We start from the raw sequence: 18,261 nt of genomic DNA, 5'->3' as shown, positions 1-18,261 counted from the left end.
CTAGGCGGTAGACTTAGATCTCTTCTCCAATGTCACTTATCGGATCAAGACTGAATCAGCCAGGCAGCTGTTTTCCCTGAACCCTGTAACAGGGGTGTTAGCTGTACTGCAGACCCTGGACTTCGAGTCCCTGGCAGCTATGAACATGGGGGCTTCTTACACATTCCAGGTAGAAGCTGTAAACCAAGGAGGGGTCATGCCTCCTGGGCAAGCTACTGTCACAGTCCACATCACGGTAGGAGCCTCCAGATAACTTGTCTACTAAACCCTCCTGTGTGTTATTCTCCTTTCATCTTCCCGCACTGTCCCTCCGGATGTGCAGCACTGGCAGTGAATATGTAGTGAATTGTTAGCATAGTTTTACATTAGTAATAGCTTGCATAAGCCACAATTCAAAAGGGGATTGGAGAATAGAGACACATTACAGTATTGTACCTGCACTGCTTTGTGATGTTAAATTCAATTTAATGCCATTTATTGCAAACGCGACTGTATTCCCTTTGTAAACCACGTTTTGGCCTCCTGACCTGCTCGTCCTCTCAGCATCACCGGAAGGGGAAAAAAAAGAATTGATGGATATGTGTTTCTGTCTGGCACACAGTGCTATCCCTGACTTGAATGACTCATTAACTTTGTGACAGCAATTATGTCAGGTTTTTCAGGAGCTTGTGTTCCCTTCCCAGCCTTTCAAGAGATTAACAGCTGAATCCCAACGAAAGGATTAGACACCTTGTATTGTGATACTGTTCATGTGTGTATGCGTGTGTTAATGGTCGTGCGTTTTACCTCTGAGGTATTCTTCAAAATGTGTTCACATTTATCTCTGTGTATGAATTCGGTCCACCCACAGTGACTGTCTCCAAGTCTGTAGAGTTAAGCTTTTGATATTCCACAGAATGAGAGCAAGTGCCTATCCAGCAGGCTCACCACATGGTCTGCCAACCTGTAGAGTGACTTTGTCCTCTGATAAGGAAAAGCTTTGTTGCATTCTTTTTGCTGTCACCCAGGAATGGTGTTTGATAGGATAAACATTGCACAGCTACTGATATCAAAGCAGCGACTGCTATTTCAAATGGCGGATATGAGTTAGAATGAGTCTAATGGATTCATACAGGCTTCCAGGGAACTAGGGATGGAGATAGAGTTGATTCCACTGATTTTACTTCCTTCCCCGTGTAACACACCCGGAGAGTTATTTGAAGTCATCTATGTTTGATTTTTTCCCTTGTATTGTTTTGTTATTGCCTCCTTTATCATATACTTTGCTGTGATGGATTAACTGCTTTCCTTGTGCTGCTGTTTTGAGTCTCCCAAAGTTTTTCCTTTTGTTTTTAACTTCATAAATGCACGTGTTTGTATGCGTGTGTGTGGCAAAAGTGTCGCATGTACTCTACACGTACATGTAGCACATACATATGTGCAGACACGGCTTCCTTGTGAACACTTGCAGCACAAGGATCAGACTTTGTTGTTCAAAGCAAGGGCTGTATCATAGATTTTCTGCTAGGAAACACTAAACCTGTGTATAGATCAAAGGGAGACTGCCCTCCACCACTGAGCTTATAGAACACATACTGTTGCCCATGGCTCAGCCAAAACAGAGGAAAGTAAAGAGAAAATTCAGGAGAAGGAAACATCAGGCTCCAGTAGTTATAATAGAGTTAAGCTATTCCTGAGAGAAATGTGAATGGCTTACTGAGTTTTTCATTTTCACACAGCAAAGCAAGGTTTGCATAGTTGACAAGATTTTCTTTCTTTGCAGACTCAAACATGGTAGAGCTTTGCTGTGCATTGTTAACTAGGAGAAGGTGATTAAAGCTGTGCTGTTATGATGACACTCTCACGTGTTCTAGGGAGCAATTAATAACTGAATGCTGATAAAACAGTTTTCTTTTTTTAAAATTTCTAAATGTTGGAACACAGATACTAGCCTGAAAGCTCAGCATACACATACACATTTACATAATGATCTGATTAAATATTATTGTTATTAAACTAAATTTTGCCATCATCTGTTATTCTCATCATTTGCTAGTGACAGTAAATGTTTTGTACCTATCCACTGTTAGCAGGTCCTGTAATGTTATCTAATAAAGGTAGTGGCTATTTCATTAATTAGTTAGAGTTAGTTTCTTTTGCCTTCCAAACTGCTTTAATTCTTCAAGAGTTTTGAAAAAGTTTTGAAAACATTCTTCAGGGATGTTTAGTCCAGAATGACATGATGACATTTCACAGGCTGCACGTCTATAATGTGAATCTCCTGCTCGTGTACCTTTGAGACGTGATGATGGATCAAAGCATCGCATCTCAAAGGTGTGCTCTTGCTTTGAAATCTGGTGACTGAGGAGGTCATTTGTCTAGAGTGAACTAATTGTCATGTTAAAGAAACCAGTTTGAGATGATTTTAGCTTTGTTTATGCTGCTGGAAGCAGCCATCACTAGATAGGTACAGTGAGGTTTTGAGAACATATTCCCATCGCCACCAGTATAATGAATTGTTGACACAAGGCAAGACAAATCGATCCTTGTGTTATCCAGGGAAAATTCTGACCCTATCATTCAAATCAAAACAAAGCAGCATTTTTTTTCCAATCTTCAATTGTCCAATTTCAGTGAGCGTGTGTGAATTGAAGCCTTGGTCTCCTGTTCTTAAACTATAAAAGCTCAGATCAGGTACCACCCCAGCATTAAAAGCCCACAATGCATCACAGATGCTTTTCTGCATACCTTAGTTGTAACAAGTGGTTATTTGAGTTTGAGCCTGTAGTCTGGCCACTTTGCTCTGAGCGTTCACATCAACCAAACCTTTTCACCCAAAGAACTGCTGCTCACTTGATATTTTCCTCTCTTTTGAACCTTCTCTATAAACCCTAGAGATGGTTATGCAGTTAGTGGCAGTAAGTGTTGTCTGATAGAACCAACTATGCCATAATCTTCCCACTTCTGATGCTCATTTTGGACTTAAACAGGTCATCTTGAACATGTCTATATGCCTAAATGCGGCTGCTGCCATGTGACTGGCTGGTTTTTGTGAAGTTTAAAGCAGTTGAATATGTGTTCCTAATGAAATGACTGAGTATAGCATAAACTGTGTTTGTTTATCTGTGAAGTGAACATACTTGGATGAGATTTTCGCTTCAGATCAAACATTCTGGCACAGAGAAAAACAAGAAAAAACCTAGCCATTGTATTAGTTTAATTGCTAATGAAACATTTAATTTTCAGACAGCTGCTGTGCTGTTTTCACATGCCTTTATGTTGCACGTGGATGTATTCTGTTCACTATTAGGAATAGCGTAATACACACTATTGGGCACTGTTGGGCGTTACTGTTCTTAAATGAAGGTATTAAGTTAAGTGACTGAGCTGAGAGGTCTGCATAGTGAGCAGATATTACTCTGTTATCAAATACATAATAATACTTTGCTAATGTTAGATGAGCCTCTCCTCTGTATTACTGGCTCTAGTAAGTAAGCAAGTTGAAAAGACTTACTCTTTAGTTTTCTTATGTATGAAATCCTGACTGAGTTAATCTGTGTTTCAGCACTTCTAAGGCAAAAGCAAAAGCGCCATGGACTTGGCTGTTTGTTTGCTAATGATATGTCTTCTGGCGTAGGAAAAAAACACCAAATGCATATGTTAACAAGGCTACAAACTAGAGTTTATTTGGGGGACTTACTTGCTCTGCCAGGGGGCATTCTGAATTACTGAAGTGTTAACTGAAGTCAAGTAGAGCAGCAACTGCAAAATCTATCATATTATTAATTCACCATGCAAACAGCATTAGAAAACATAGTGGTGATAGAATATTGCTGAATTCATTTGACCCTTTCTATTCCCTTCTGCCTTACTCTATTAATACATGAAGTAAAAATACGTTTTTTGTTTTTTTTTACTGATACCTGATGTGCTTTAACATATGAACTGCAATGTTTAGGTAAACAATGGCACTAAGATATTAACTGATCTGTGTTTCATTTCAGGACATGAATGATTTCTCCCCCATTTTTAAGCAAGACCTGTATAAAGGCATGGTGGCACCCAATGCAGAGAAAGGAACAGTCATTACCACAGTTTATGCTGAGGACCAAGACCCACCAGTGAGTACTGTTTGAAAAATGCTGTGCACATGTTATGATTAAGATATGCAACAGTGGAGAAAGAGATGAAAGGGGGGTGGGGGGCTTTGATTGATGATTTCAGACCTACATGTGTCTGTCAGAATGTCATTTCACATGATGCATTTAAAAGATGTTTTCAGGACCTCAGTGCTCTTATTAGAATTGCAGTGCTGTGTGAAAGTTTATTCCAAACCAACTCTAACTGCAAGGTGTGCATCTCCATTTGTATGAGTCATTCACTCGCCTCAGAGTGTCAGATTTCCTCAAACTTCTTTGCCTCACTATCTGAGCAGGATCTGTTGGGAGCTGTCTTAATATAGTCTGAAATCCAAGGAACATTACTCCATGCAGAAAAGAAATTGTGACAACCGGGGGAGACTGGAAATGTGTAGATAGTACAGTTTTTATGAATTCTTGTCTTAGTATTATTTAGCTGAGAAAATCTTCATATTTTATTGGACTTGGTCACCCAGCAGTGTTCTCGACTGCACTGGTTTATTCCTCTTGGCTTTTATGTGTGATTTTTATATTTAAAGCAACATTATCAAATTACTTCAGTGATCAAATTTGATTATTGATTTATCTTTAAAAACTTTCAGAGTCAAAAATAGAAATCTGAATTTCCTAGCGACCTCCTCGCCATGTGCTAGTCGTGTCCAGCTCTGGATGTTTTTTGGAAAGCAAACTTGATGCTTCTTATTAATAGCACAGCCGCTGGTCGGATCTCACCAGGTCTGAAGAATCTTGCATTCTCTCTGCAGCATGTAAGCACAGAGATACTGATTCCTGTCAGTGCCAGCTGTAGGTGGTTGAGCATCTCAAGAATGTCACAGATTGCACATCTTACCTTTCCTCCCAGAGAAAACACTCCCACATCCTGGGTTTCTGTCTCTCAGGAGGTACACCTGTCCATCAGATAGTTGATAGTGAACTCCTAAAATCCAAACCCTGTGTATCATCATTTGTAAAATGAAGTCTTGTTTTTTTCTTTCATGGTCACTATTTTAACTGACAAAGATCTAGCAGCACTAAAACACAGTTTGGAAATCATCCTTATCTTCCCACAAAGTCATGGAGTGACATGGGAAAATATTTTAACAGAAAGAAGTGTTGGTTTACTAACAAGGGCTGACTAACCCAGTTTCTGTCATGGACACACCTGTTAGGTGGAAAGAGTCTAGTGATTTCTAAACATGCCAACAAATGTCCCTCTCTGTTAAGCAGGCTAGCAAAACCCTGCCAGCATAATAAAGAAACAGAATTGTCATGTCAATCTGACACATGTAAGTAATGAGTGTGTTTTGTGAAGGTTTTAATGCATTTCTCCTGAATGAGGTTTTCTTTTTTTAATTATTTTTGTAGAGGACATTTTGTACTTTGTTGTAAAGCTAGCATAATACCTGTCCACCTGCACCTTAGCAGAAGTGATACTAATGGGTTTTAAAAAGTAACTGCATTTTCTGCACACCACTCAACCCCATAACGTCAATGTTAATATCACCCTGAACGAGAGAGGAGATCACCATGGAGACAAATGTTCCAGTATAAACCTTTTATTCTTCAGGGGAAGATTTAAACAGTCTGTTATTTTTGAGTCTGTTGTTTTTTTTCTTCTGTGATTGGGTTGATCACGGCAGAGGCAGTTTTCTTCTTTTAGCGATTCCCATTTCCTCAGTAACCTTCTAGTCACTTACAAGTCAAATGAGTCATTTGTAATTTCCCAAAACCAACAAAATAAGTCGTATTGACATGTTGACTTTATTACACTCTCGGATCAAGGCTTGCTTTTGTGTTGCCTGTCTCTGAAGCATTGTTCAGTGCCTCTCAGGGCTTCTGAGATTGATCAGTTTTAATGAATTTGCTATTTTTATGTTGAAGAGAATTAGAAATAAACACCCACACATCTTATTTTTAATTGCATTTTCTTCACTTGTTAAACAGTGAGGGTGATCTTTGTTTTCCCCCCCCCTCTCTTACTGCATTTGAGCATTGCTTGTCATGCATGACATTTTGGGCGCCTGTTTGCAATGTTAACGACAGTGAGTTCACTCAGGCGGTGTCTATAAAAAATTCATATCCCATGTGTAGAATGTCATACAAGACCAAGTGGTTGTGCAGCTGAACGTTTCTGTGGACACGGCAGACAAGGACAAATATTCCTGTAACAACACTCAACAGCTTACATATTTTTGTACATCTCTCCTGAGTTATGTGGAGCACCAATTGCTTTTAATTTCTAGTTTCTCGAGGAATATGAGGATATAAAGAAAAGCACTCTTTTCCAGTGAATAGTTTTGCTGTCTGGGTTTTTATTTTTATTCCTATTTATTTCTTTATTTAGCATTATGGTCTTATTTTTTTTTATTTCTGTTTATTTATAACAATATGGTCTTGATATTAACTTAGACACTTCAAATGAGAAATTATGGGCACAAAAAACAGATATTGGCAATACCAGAGCAAAGCTGCTGCCATCACTGCAGAGGTCTTACTACTGAAGTTAGTGGGGGATTTTTTTGTCCGTAATTGGTGGTCCTGGTCTGACATCTTTTCAATTAAATGTCAGAAAACAATCTGAAGAGCTTTTAGAGATTGGATTTTGTTTTATCCCCTTAGTGAATTCACTCAGATGGTTTTGTAACCTCTAGGAGACACATTTTTGTTAGTAAGCCTCCCAAGAGATACACTGCTACTACAAGCTTTACCTCTCTCTAGTTCCAGGTTTTACCCAGTCCTCGAGGAGCAAAAGCTGTTCAGCCAAAGAAGGGAAGCTTCAAGAAGATTATTAAAAATCAGACTCAGTTTTAGGTCCACAGGGAGGGAACTAGAATAAGATAAGCTATAGAGATGATTAGTAATCAGCAACCGTGGTTAATGTTAATCAGAGGTTCATATTAAAGTCCAGGCTGGCATTAATGAATGCAAAGTGTGTTACCTTGGAGACTAAAAAGATGAATTTATGAATTTTTCTTAATATTATTTCCAATTAGATTACTAGATTTGAACCAATGAATAACAATGATTTTATTTAGGAGTATCTGATGAGAACCAAATTATGAGGAAAAGCTCTCAGTTCTTAAAATTGACAAGAACTATTATATTAGAACTATTATAGCAATTTTTTTTAAACATAAGCCACTGCAGTTCTGTTGCATAATAAAATAACAAAATATAACATTTATGAGTCGTGTTGCTAAGCAAGTACTTTTACTAGTCCTTTATGACCTGACTGCATTTTGTATCAGATTACCCTGAAGTACTCTGTTTTCATCATCTTTCTTTTCATTTGAATATGTAAAATGTGGGGTCCAGATAAGTGGATTGTTATTGCATTGATATTGTTCGTGCTCTTCTTTCTCCTTCCTCCAGGGTACTCCGGCCAGTTTGGTTCGCTACAGAGTGGATCTGAACAGATCGCCATACAGTGGGAGTATTTTTGATGTGGAAGCAGAAACGGGGAGAATTATCACTAAGGTCAACCTCAATGAAGAGCCCAGTGTCACCTTTAACGTGAGTGACAGCCATTATGTCAGCAGAGGTGGTGATGAGGTCCCTTTGCTTAAAGTGTCAGTGTCACTTAATGGTTGCAGAGATGAGGCAGAAAAAAAGATGTGCTGTTTAAGCTTTTAAAGGAGTTAAAGCTGAATTATGTTTGGGTGGGTGGTATGTGTTATTGTGACATCTGTATGAATGCCTGGACCCAAGGTTTCATTTTAACAGGATGACCACTGCTATTTACCTTACCTGTCAGTGCCTTAAATGTTGTGGTTGAGTAGTTTATAGCACATAAGACAACCGGTGTGCTAGTGGCAGTAAACGGTGTTTAGTTATGATTATCAGCTGAGTGATTGTGAGAAATATGATATAAGATACAGTGGCGGTGCTGAAAGCCTGATTATTACAGGACAGTATATAACTGTGGAAATAGCCAGTGATTGTAATTCATGACTGACATAATTCTGCTTTAATACTCTACTCAATAAAGTAGCACTTTATTTGGCTGATAAAAAAGCCATAAAATCTATTTAAAAAGATATTTATTGGCTTAAAAAATTCACAATAATTTGACACGTCGAGTTAGTAATGACGTGATATAACATGTAATCATGACGTGATTGCAGCAGTGGAACTGACAATTGATTATAATGGTATAATGATAAAATCATCATAGTCATAGTGCTGTCTTTTGTCTGTCTGACTTGTTTTAAAGTGATACAAGTTCCACTAAATTTTAGTGGGTTAGAAATGTGTGTAGTCTTTTTTTAAAATGATACTTTAAAATCAAATAACGTTTTGATTTTAACTAACTTGTCTCTGTGACAAATAATATAGAGTTTTCTAGATAAAACAAATCCCCTCCCAGGCATTTTACATAGAGCTATTTTTAACAATTTCCAGTGACTTTACATAGGCTTGTGGGTGTGAACACTTGAGCATGCGCTGCAGCATATTGTGCCCTAATCTGTCTTTTTTTTCTTTTACTTACACTCTTTTTTTTTCTTTTTTTTTTTTTTAAAAGAAACAACATTTTTATGTTCATTCTCTTTCAGCCCCACCCTCCCTTCCCCCCCTTCCCCGAGCTCCTTTCTCCACAGTCTATGAATGTAGATCAATACGTTCATTCTCACTCTCTGGGAGCTTTGCAGCCTGCTCGCCACAGCAGATTTGCCGTTGTGTCTTTATTAGGATGCCGAACATGTTTGCAAAAATGACTGGCAATCCCCAAAAAAGGAATTATTTGTGCAGAGAGCAGACGTTGAGGCTAAAAAAATGTATTAATTTAGTGCTTGCATTTGCATGTGTCTTTTGTTCACATGTTTTCTCTTGCTCCACTGCAGCTCTTTGTGATAGCCTATGACAATGGGGAGCCAGTGAAGTCTAACAGCACTTTGGTGGAGATCACAGTCCTTCAGCCTTCTCGCATCCCAATCTTCACCCAGGAAGAGTACACGTAAGTCTCCTTGACACGGCTGTTGATGTAGCTGCCTCCAACCTGTAACTTCACACACCAAAGAGCAGTTTAGGCTGTAGTGCCAGACAGGGGCAATAGGTGTAAAACGCTGGAGAAAGTGGACAAGAACACCTGAAGACACATTTGTGTCTGTGGTCACATCACATTCATCTTCCCCAATATTCTGATCAATATTTAAGCAGTTGGTGATATGCACAAAGGGTTTGAGGTCACAATTTCATGAACATTTATAACTGTGTTAATGATGGCTTTACAATACATGACAATTTTACTTATATAGCACATTTAAAAAACCACAGGTATGCCAAAGTGCTTCACAGAACGAGTTAGAGCAATAATAAATACAAATACAAATAAAATATACTAACAGGCGGGTCACATAACTAACCAATAATACACCAGGCATAGTAGGCACAACCCGAAAGGCTGAAAGTTAAAACATTATAAATATTAATAAAGCGAAAAAGATAACTTACAGTACACCAAAAATGCGGGCTCTAGGAGGCGGGGAAAGCAAGGCTAAACAAATACGTTTTTAATCGAGATTTAAAAGATTGAATTGAATCAGACGCCCGAATAGCTAGAGGGAGGTTATTCCAGAGGTAGGGTGCGACAGCGGTGAATGCCTGGTCACCTCTGGTCTTGAGCCGAGATCTAGGTCGCACCAGGAGCATTTGGCCCGCTGATCTAAGCGCTCTCCCGGGGATATAAAAGCTGAGGAGATCCGTTTGCGTTATTGTTCTCATGTCATGAATATTCTGCAAAGAGGTATCATTTCTAATACGGCATCTCCCAGCTCCATGATGCTCTTCTCTGTGCTTGACTGATCACTGAGTTTTATGTATCAATATATATTAGAGCTGCAGGGTAGATGCTGCATATCATCGCTGCTGTAAATCACATTTGTGTCTGTCTGTGGGAGAAACAGGGCTTTCCTCTGAGTTTATTAAGAGTCTCTTTTGACAAGATTAACCACTTAGACTGTTAAACTTGCAGAGGAAGATGCAAGATGAGAAGACATAATCTACAGTGGCCTAAGATGACTAGTGGATTCGCATACAATATACCCTCTATAGACATGCTCATCTACAAGGTTGGGTGGGCTGATAATACTCTGACTCAGAAGGAGGCCAAGAAGTCATACATAATTGAATTATATAAATGTAATTAGAATTAAACTATAATTCAAAATAAACATGGATTATTAACCTGCCAGCTGACACTGCTGAGAAAAGTATTCTTTGATGAGGGCAAACTAGTGTTAACGGTTGTTTTTTTTGTTTTTTTTTATTTATTTATTTTTTTGCCGCTGTAGGTCAAGTTCTGCAGCATTCAGACTGTGAAGCGTTAAGGTCTGATGGCATAGTTACCTGGCACATTGCGGTCATTAGGAGCTTAAAGTAAAGCTTGTTTTAAGTGGATTGATTTACTAGCTTCTATGTCAGTTAGACTAGGGAGTGTTGGCAAGACTGTCTTCTGCAACAGAGTTCGGTAGGCCTTTATGCATAAGACAGGGAAAAGTAAGTCCTCACCAACCTGTCAACGCAGCACTTTAGGTTTTATTTCATTGTTTGTGCCTGGCTTTGTCTTTCAGCCTATCTCACCTTTGGTAATTTGTACCTGGTAGAGTGTGTGTATATGTGCATTCCTCATATGGTTCAGTGTGTGCACACCAAATAAATAATTCCCTGATGGTTTATAATCCAGCACTTTGTGTGTGTGCTCACGTTCCTCCGTTGCTCAGCTTTATTCAATGATTGATACACAGGCACAGCAACATAGCTGTTAAAAGGCTATTGATTAATGCTTTGAATAAGTGGTATGTCTGAAGCACACTCAGAAGGTCGAGACCACAGGCATAGACCTCTGTAGGGTTTCACATTAACAATGCTAACCAAACGCAGTGGAAGGCCTGCTGTAAATTATGAGCCGTGAAAGCATTAGCCAGGTGCTTGAGCCTCTCCTGCTGGACAAGGTTCTCTCCAGTGAAGAGTATCCAATCTGCTCACTCGCAATGATCTGTCTCCTCATTCCCAGTCACTCTGTCTCTCCACATTGTCCTCCCCCCCCAAGGAACCTTCTGAACACAAATCACTTTCTAAATGTCCACTGAAGATCTCGTCTGTCTCTGTGAAGGCAGTTAGTTATAGCAGCAATCAGGTGAGCTATGCCTACAGCACCAAAGCACACAATTAAAACAACTCTGCAGGGCTTTGGCTGACTTAATGATTTTTTTCTACTGCTTTATGGTTGGTCTCCTCCATCTGTCAGAGGGAAATGAGAAGCTCCCAGTCAATGCTGGATAAAATAAATGGCTTATGCCGTAGTTGCTGCTTTAGCGGCATGTTACCACTTGCTTTTCAGAAGAGTTTAGATAAACATCTTGTTGTTTTTGTCTGTCTGAAATGTAGATAAAAGCATTATCTCAATATTTACTTAAACCTATATCTACTATGAAGCCATTTTCTCGACGCAGTACGCAGTTTAGTGTTTTCTTATTGAAATATGTAAGACTATCCCCGAAGGTCTTGCTGGATGCTGAGTGGGAACATGTGCTGCTCTATAACTTGTGTGTACCTTTCAGCACTGATCATGCCTTTCCAGATGTGCAAGCTGCCAATTCCATAAGCACTGGTCCACCCACATAGAGTTGTGGGCTTTTGATCTGAGAGCTAATAACAAGCCACATGGTTCCTTCGGCATCAGTGTTTTAAAAAAAAAAAAAAAAAGTTGTGATTCGTTTGACCAGAGACCAGTTCCCATTTTGCCTCACTCCCATTTAAATGAGCTTTGGCCCAGAGAGGATGATGTTTCTGGACCATGTTTACACATGGCTTCTTCTTTTCATGAGAGAGCTTTAACCTGTAACTGGGAATAGCATGATAAATGGAGTTCACAAATAAGAATTTGTGGAAGTTTTCCTGATCCCATGCAGTGATTTCTGTGACAAAATTGTACGTTTTCAATGATTTGTTTTCATTTTAAATGATCATATTATGCCCTGTAGATGATGAGATATTCTAGTTTTCACAATGTCATGTTGAGAAACATTATTCTCCACAATTTGTGTATGAAGTTCTTTGCAGATGATGAACCTCTGTCCATCTTCATATTAGAGAAACTCTGCCTCTTTAGGATGTTCTTTTTCTACCCAGTCATGTTACTGATCTTGTGCTAATTAACCTGTTTGGTTCAAAAATGTTCCTCCACCTGTTTTCATTAGTACAACTGACTTTTTCAGGCTTTTTTTTTTGCTCCTTTTTGAGACATATTGCTTGCCATCAATTTAAAAATGAGTCAATATTTTTCATAAAATAGTAAAACGTGTCAAATGGCTATTTTTAAAATATGGTTTTTATAAGATTTTGACATTCTACACAGAATCTCAAAGTTATTGGAACTGAGATTGTATATTAAACTTTATCTTTTTCCCTTCTCATCCTCACTTTCTCTTCTCAATCACACACAGCAGATTTTCTCTTCTTTTTGCCTTCTGAACTGTCAGACATCAGTTCCTTGCTGACTTGTTGATTCAGCAACTGGAATGATGTAATTACTATGCTTTAGTTTTTCAAGGCAACAGGATGAGTATTTGACACTGTTTAAATATATTATATGCTTGAACTAATTCTCTATTCATTTAAGGCTTTCCAGTGTGTTTTTATGTGAAAGATTGTGAAGAGATTAATTATATCAATGTGAATGAGCAGACAATGATTTTGCTCAGGTTTTTTGGGTGATAAAGATTTTTCTGGAGCTCTATCATTAAATCAGAGTGAATGGCTCCTTTAAATGGAACTCACGCACACAACCCTTTAGGGAAGTCTTTAGCACTGGGCACATGGGAAGCAACTGAATATTTACTGAATATATTTTTTCTCTCTCTGTGTGTGTGACTAGAGAGGAGGGCTAAGCTGCTATCTAACATGGACCCACTATGTGAATCCTCCTTCTTGTACTGAGGCTACATCTCTGGCCCTATGTTACAAACCTGTGATCTGAGCAGTTTCCCGTGCTGCTTATCTCCCCCACGGCACTTCACCTTCTAAATCTACTCTAGATCACATGAGACTTTTGCCTCACTGCTTCTGAGTATGTCATTTTGCTCTCCTCCACTTCATCCTCCTCCCTCCCCCCTACCTTGCCGAGCTCGCACATCCCCCGAATTTTTCTTCTCAGCTTATATCTCTGTCCGTTTCTTTCTCACTTTCTCTTCCCTTTGCGTCTCTCCTCATTTTATAGTTCTTCATTTTCTCCTGAGCAAAGGGATGTATTTCTGTAAATGTCAGCTGTCACTTTGGTGTAAGTTATGTGCTCATTATAACTAAATGCTCATTGCATATATGTTGCATTACTAAACATGTAATGCTATTTGTTTCCAGGTGTTATTTTAAGCACATGTCTCTGGAAATAATTGTGTTTTTCTAGCAAATATTCAGTTTTATACAGAGTATTTTCCTTCTACTTTATGTTGTTTCAGAAAAATAACTATCATAAATGATATACATTTCATTCTACCTGCACACTTTCCAGGAGATTGCAATAGTTGGCCTTTTTTACTAAATGGAAAGAATATCACGTGGCCGTTATGCAATACCTGTCAATAAATAGTTTAGTAATCTTGGTGAGAGCACTACAGCACATCATCAAGCAATGCTCTTATTTTTAATGCTAGCACAATGAAGAGTGTCAACATTATCACAATAAACAACATAGTGTCACTGCTTGTGCTTGCACCCACATTCCCACCTCAAGTAATTAAACCATTACACAAAGTGGCAGTATGCTAAATTTACATGTGTGCATATCCTTTATTTGCATAATGTAAATGAACGTAAAAACACTTTTAAACACTCAACCTTATATAAAGTTACTGTTGTTGTACTTTTCCTTTTATAGTTGATTTTCAAAAAGTTTCAGTCCAGTACCTGAATATTTTCAGGGAATTTTTGTTATTTAAGCTACTAAACACTGACCTGTGAATCATTCAAGCTGACTAAAGGCACCAAAGTTAAGGGCTGACCCAGGGAATGTAGGAAAAGAAATTTTAGGCACATTGTCACCAGCAGCTTGTCACAAAACCACACAATATGCTCCTATTTCTCTAGTTGAACCCGTGAAAATGGCAAAGACTACCTAGTTTGGCAGGAATTAAATAGTTCTTTATGCCTGTCAAACTGGCATAAAATGCTATACTAGGTATTTCCCAAATACCAAGTACCTATACTAGGTGACTGTCAAAGAGCTGTTAGCTGACAACTTGGCATATCTCAGCATGCTGTGCGTTGTAGAGGACAAGAAGCAGCATTAGGCCTAAAAGGAACTAACAACAGCAGATGAACGCCGTGTCTTTAAGAAATAAAGGGAAACATTGATTGTTACTGTACTACTGGACCTGAGACACCTGAGACTGGTCCTTCGGTTGATCCATCTACTGTCAAGGAAACAAAACAGGGTGCCAAATAACATAAGCCCTTAGAGAGATAGTCAGAGGCAGCAGTTCTTATGCAGTGATGAATCTAAATTTGTAATTTCTAGTTCAAAGTGTCATCAGCATACACACAGGAGTTCAGGAGAGAGATACAACAGTGAATGTCTACAGCTGTCTGTAAAACATAGTGGAAGCTCTGTTGTTAACTGGGGCTGAATTTATGCCAGTAATGTGTAGGGATGGGTATCGTTTAGGTTTTATCCGATACCAGTACCGAACTGATACTTTTGAAACGGTGCCGGTGCTTAAACGGTGCTCAAACCGGTGCTTAAAGAATGGAGAACACAAAATTGGTCCAAAAACCTCTAATGTTCAGCTGTTTTTTTTGTAAAAAGATATCAATGTTAGCCTTTTCTGCAGCTATAGGGCATATATGGTATCACTCTTGGATGGAAGCAGTGCTTAAACAATGGAAAAAACGCAAACTGTGTCCTAAAACCTCTCATGTTTAACTGTTTTCCACTTTTTCTTTGGTCATTTTAGCCTTTTTGGCCAGGGTGAAGGGAGTATCTGCCATCAAACAAGAAGACAGCTGCATGTAGCTATGATGGTGTTTGCTAGTTCACCTTACATGCATTAATGTAATAACGCGGTTAACCTACTCAACGTAAATTACACACGAACAACATTAAGCTACTCACGCAGAGAAGAACGGCTGCTGCTGCCATCATCATCCGTCATCATTTCTGGCAGGGCTACGGGCCAGGACTCTACTCTTCGGGTTTTTGGGGGATGTTGCTAACTCCAGGTCCGATAACAGGCACCACACCCGCAGTACATGTGCTCGGTGTGAGGTCTCGCAGCAAGCTATCAAATACGGCGCATTTCTCGGCTTTTAAAAAAACGCTATGCGTCGCCAAGTGTTTCATCAGATTCGAGGTGTTACCTCCAGTATCAGCTTAACTTAAACTCCCGGAGAGCAGCCATTTGGCTTTTCTACCTTTAAAACCCGGAGAGCAGCCAAATGGCTGGTAGGCTTTTAGCTAAGCTTTAGCTTCAGCCAAGTGGAAGCTAAATTGGCTAGTCATTCATATGTATATTAGGTTGTTACCTGGGAATTCTGGAGGGAGGGGAGTGGGGGTGTGTGATTGAGGGGGTGGGGGAGCTGCTAAAAGCTGTGAACTTCCTTTTGTGTTTCATCTTGATGCATTCTCAATCATCCAGGGAAATAAATCTCCAAAAGTCACCAACTTGGAGTGTTTCAGTTTGCCATCTTAGGGAGAAATCAACACACATGGGTGTAGGTCCTTTGTTGCTGAGATTTATTGAGAAAAACAGTACAAAAAACCAACCATTTGTACACATATTTACAAATGGCCTGCTGAGTGGTGCATGGAGCATGTTCATTGGTTCATGGACCTCCCTGAACTAATGGCATTTATTGCAATTGTCATCTTGCGGGGGGTTAACAGGGTTCCATCTCTAAATGACTGCTGGTCAGCAAACCTGGGAAACCCACAGATAATTGGAACTATGGCACGAAACCGCTTCCAAGACATCATGCAACACCTACGCTTTGATGACAAGTCCACCCACAGTGATCGAGCAAAGACTGATAAGTTCGCTGCAATTTCCAGTGTGTGGGGATCATTTGTCACCAACTGCATCACGTGCTACAACCCTGGTCTACATATGACCGTTGATGAACAGCTTTTCCCATCAAAGACTCGGTGCTGTTTCCTGCAGTATATTGCAAGTAAACCTGACAAGTTTGGGATCAAGTTTTGGGTGGCTTGCGACCTAAAATCCAAGTACATTTGCAATGTCTTCCCATATCTTGGCAAGGACCCCAATCGTCCCACTGGGGAGAGACTTTCTGAAAATGTAGTAATGAGGCTGATGGAACCATTCCTAGACAAGGGCAGAAATGTTACCACGGACAATTTTTTCACATCGCTTTCACTTGCGCAAAAACTTCTTAGACGGAAAACCACCATCCTCGGCACAGTCAACAAGATTCGCAGGGAAATTCCTCAATCCACTCAAACCCCCACTCCCCTCCCTCCAGAATTCCCAGGTAACAACCTAATATACATATGAATGACTAGCCAATTTAGCTTCCACTTGGCTGAAGCTAAAGCTTAGCTAAAAGCCTACCAGCCATTTGGCTGCTCTCCGGGTTTTAAAGGTAGAAAGGTAGAAGCCTGGGGGTGCTACTGTTAAAGCACTTGTTGCAGGCTGCTGAGTTTGCGTATTTTGCTATGAAGTACAGCCAGACTTTCGACCGCTTCGCCTTGGGCATTTTTAATCTGTAGCTCTGCTCTAAAAGAACCTGGGCCCGCCTACTATCCTCGGAAACGTAAAATGATTGGCTAGAATCTAGCTGAGATGTGATACGTATCACATGTGATACGTATCACATCTCAGGAAAAAAAGCACCGAAATAAAGCACCGAAATGTGCGCTGCTTTTTGGTCTGGTTACTACCATTTATGTCAGAACCGGTGCCATCATGGCACCGGATACCAGTACCCATCCCTAGTAATGTGGGGGGTCTTGTCAAAATTGCTGGAATTTTGAATGCAGAAAACTATCTTTAGCGTTGAATCCACCGTATCATACAATCTGGAAAACCTCTGATTGGCAACGGCTTCATTTTTCACAATGACAATGATTTGAAACACACTGCCCATGTAGTAAAAGCATACCTGGATAGAAAAACACATAATGGAACACTATCAGTCATGGATTGCCTCCCGTCAGACCATGGACCTCAAGATTATTGAACCAGTCTTGAGAGAGAACAGAATAAAACGCCTCCAGCATCCAAAGAAGAGCTTTGAATGTGTCTTTCAAGAAACCCGGAGAACTATTTCTGAAGACTTATCTAAGAAATAAAAAGAAAGCCCACCTAAGAGAATTCAGGGTGTGTCGAACAATGATGGTGTTCATACCAAATATTGACTTTCAAGCTCATTAGTTCTTCAAACCCTGTCTTTCTTTTATATACAGTATTCTCATGTATGTTTGAACAGATTTCAATAATTCACTACACCTATTTTCCATTTTTCTAGCAAAATATAAAGAATTTAGCTATGGCTCAAGGCTTAAGTACAGTCCTTTACAAACAACTTTGTACAGCTTTGAAACATAACTTTTCCCTGTTTCTTCATTAGACGTTGTTACTCTGGTCCTTAATGTGAATGTCAGTGGTAATAGTTTATAGCGTGTAATACTGTAGTATTTTAGTCTGCAGTTTTGTTATATTTATAGACCACAGCACTGCATAAATTCCCTATAGATGCCCTCTGACCACAGTGACTGATTTAATGTTCTCAGTAATCTGATTCATAAATGGCTACACTATGCCTCAACTTGCAAGATACCCTGTAGTTTGAAATACCAGTCATGCTGGACTCCACAGCCATTTGCTACTAATCAAAAAACACTGAGTTAGCCTATATAAGGATGTACTCCACAAAACTATTACTGCTCATTTTAGATAACTAAACAGGAAGATGCTACTCAACTACATATCCTCCATCAACTGTTCCTGACATCAGGTGGAAAACTGCTTTTATCATTTTTAGACAGAACCAATCCAAATCACATTTTCATTTCAGACAAGGTTGTAATTCTTAAATAATTAGTCAGATGACAGGCTTTCATAGCATACATCACTTTTATTGGCAGCCTTCTTGGGACTGTTGTTTTGCCAGACATTTATACAAGTGATAG

At 39.4% G+C, this 18,261-nt stretch overlaps 1 protein-coding gene across 1 annotated transcript in view; it reads left to right on the top strand.

Moving 5' to 3' along the window:
- LOC101467287 (protocadherin-15) overlaps window positions 1-18,261 on the top strand; it is a 228,953-nt gene that overhangs the window by 164,260 nt on the left and 46,432 nt on the right. The window contains exons 23-26 of the mRNA XM_076891629.1: window positions 5-235; window positions 3,984-4,100; window positions 7,491-7,631; window positions 8,960-9,072. Of these exons, the coding sequence (XP_076747744.1) occupies window positions 5-235; window positions 3,984-4,100; window positions 7,491-7,631; window positions 8,960-9,072 (602 nt within the window). The remainder of the gene's footprint in view (window positions 1-4; window positions 236-3,983; window positions 4,101-7,490; window positions 7,632-8,959; window positions 9,073-18,261) is intronic.

This window comes from Maylandia zebra, linkage group LG13 (genome assembly GCF_041146795.1).
Source record: "Maylandia zebra isolate NMK-2024a linkage group LG13, Mzebra_GT3a, whole genome shotgun sequence".
Taxonomy (NCBI): Eukaryota; Metazoa; Chordata; class Actinopteri; order Cichliformes; family Cichlidae; genus Maylandia; species Maylandia zebra.
This window is presented reverse-complemented; position numbering and strand designations above follow the sequence as displayed.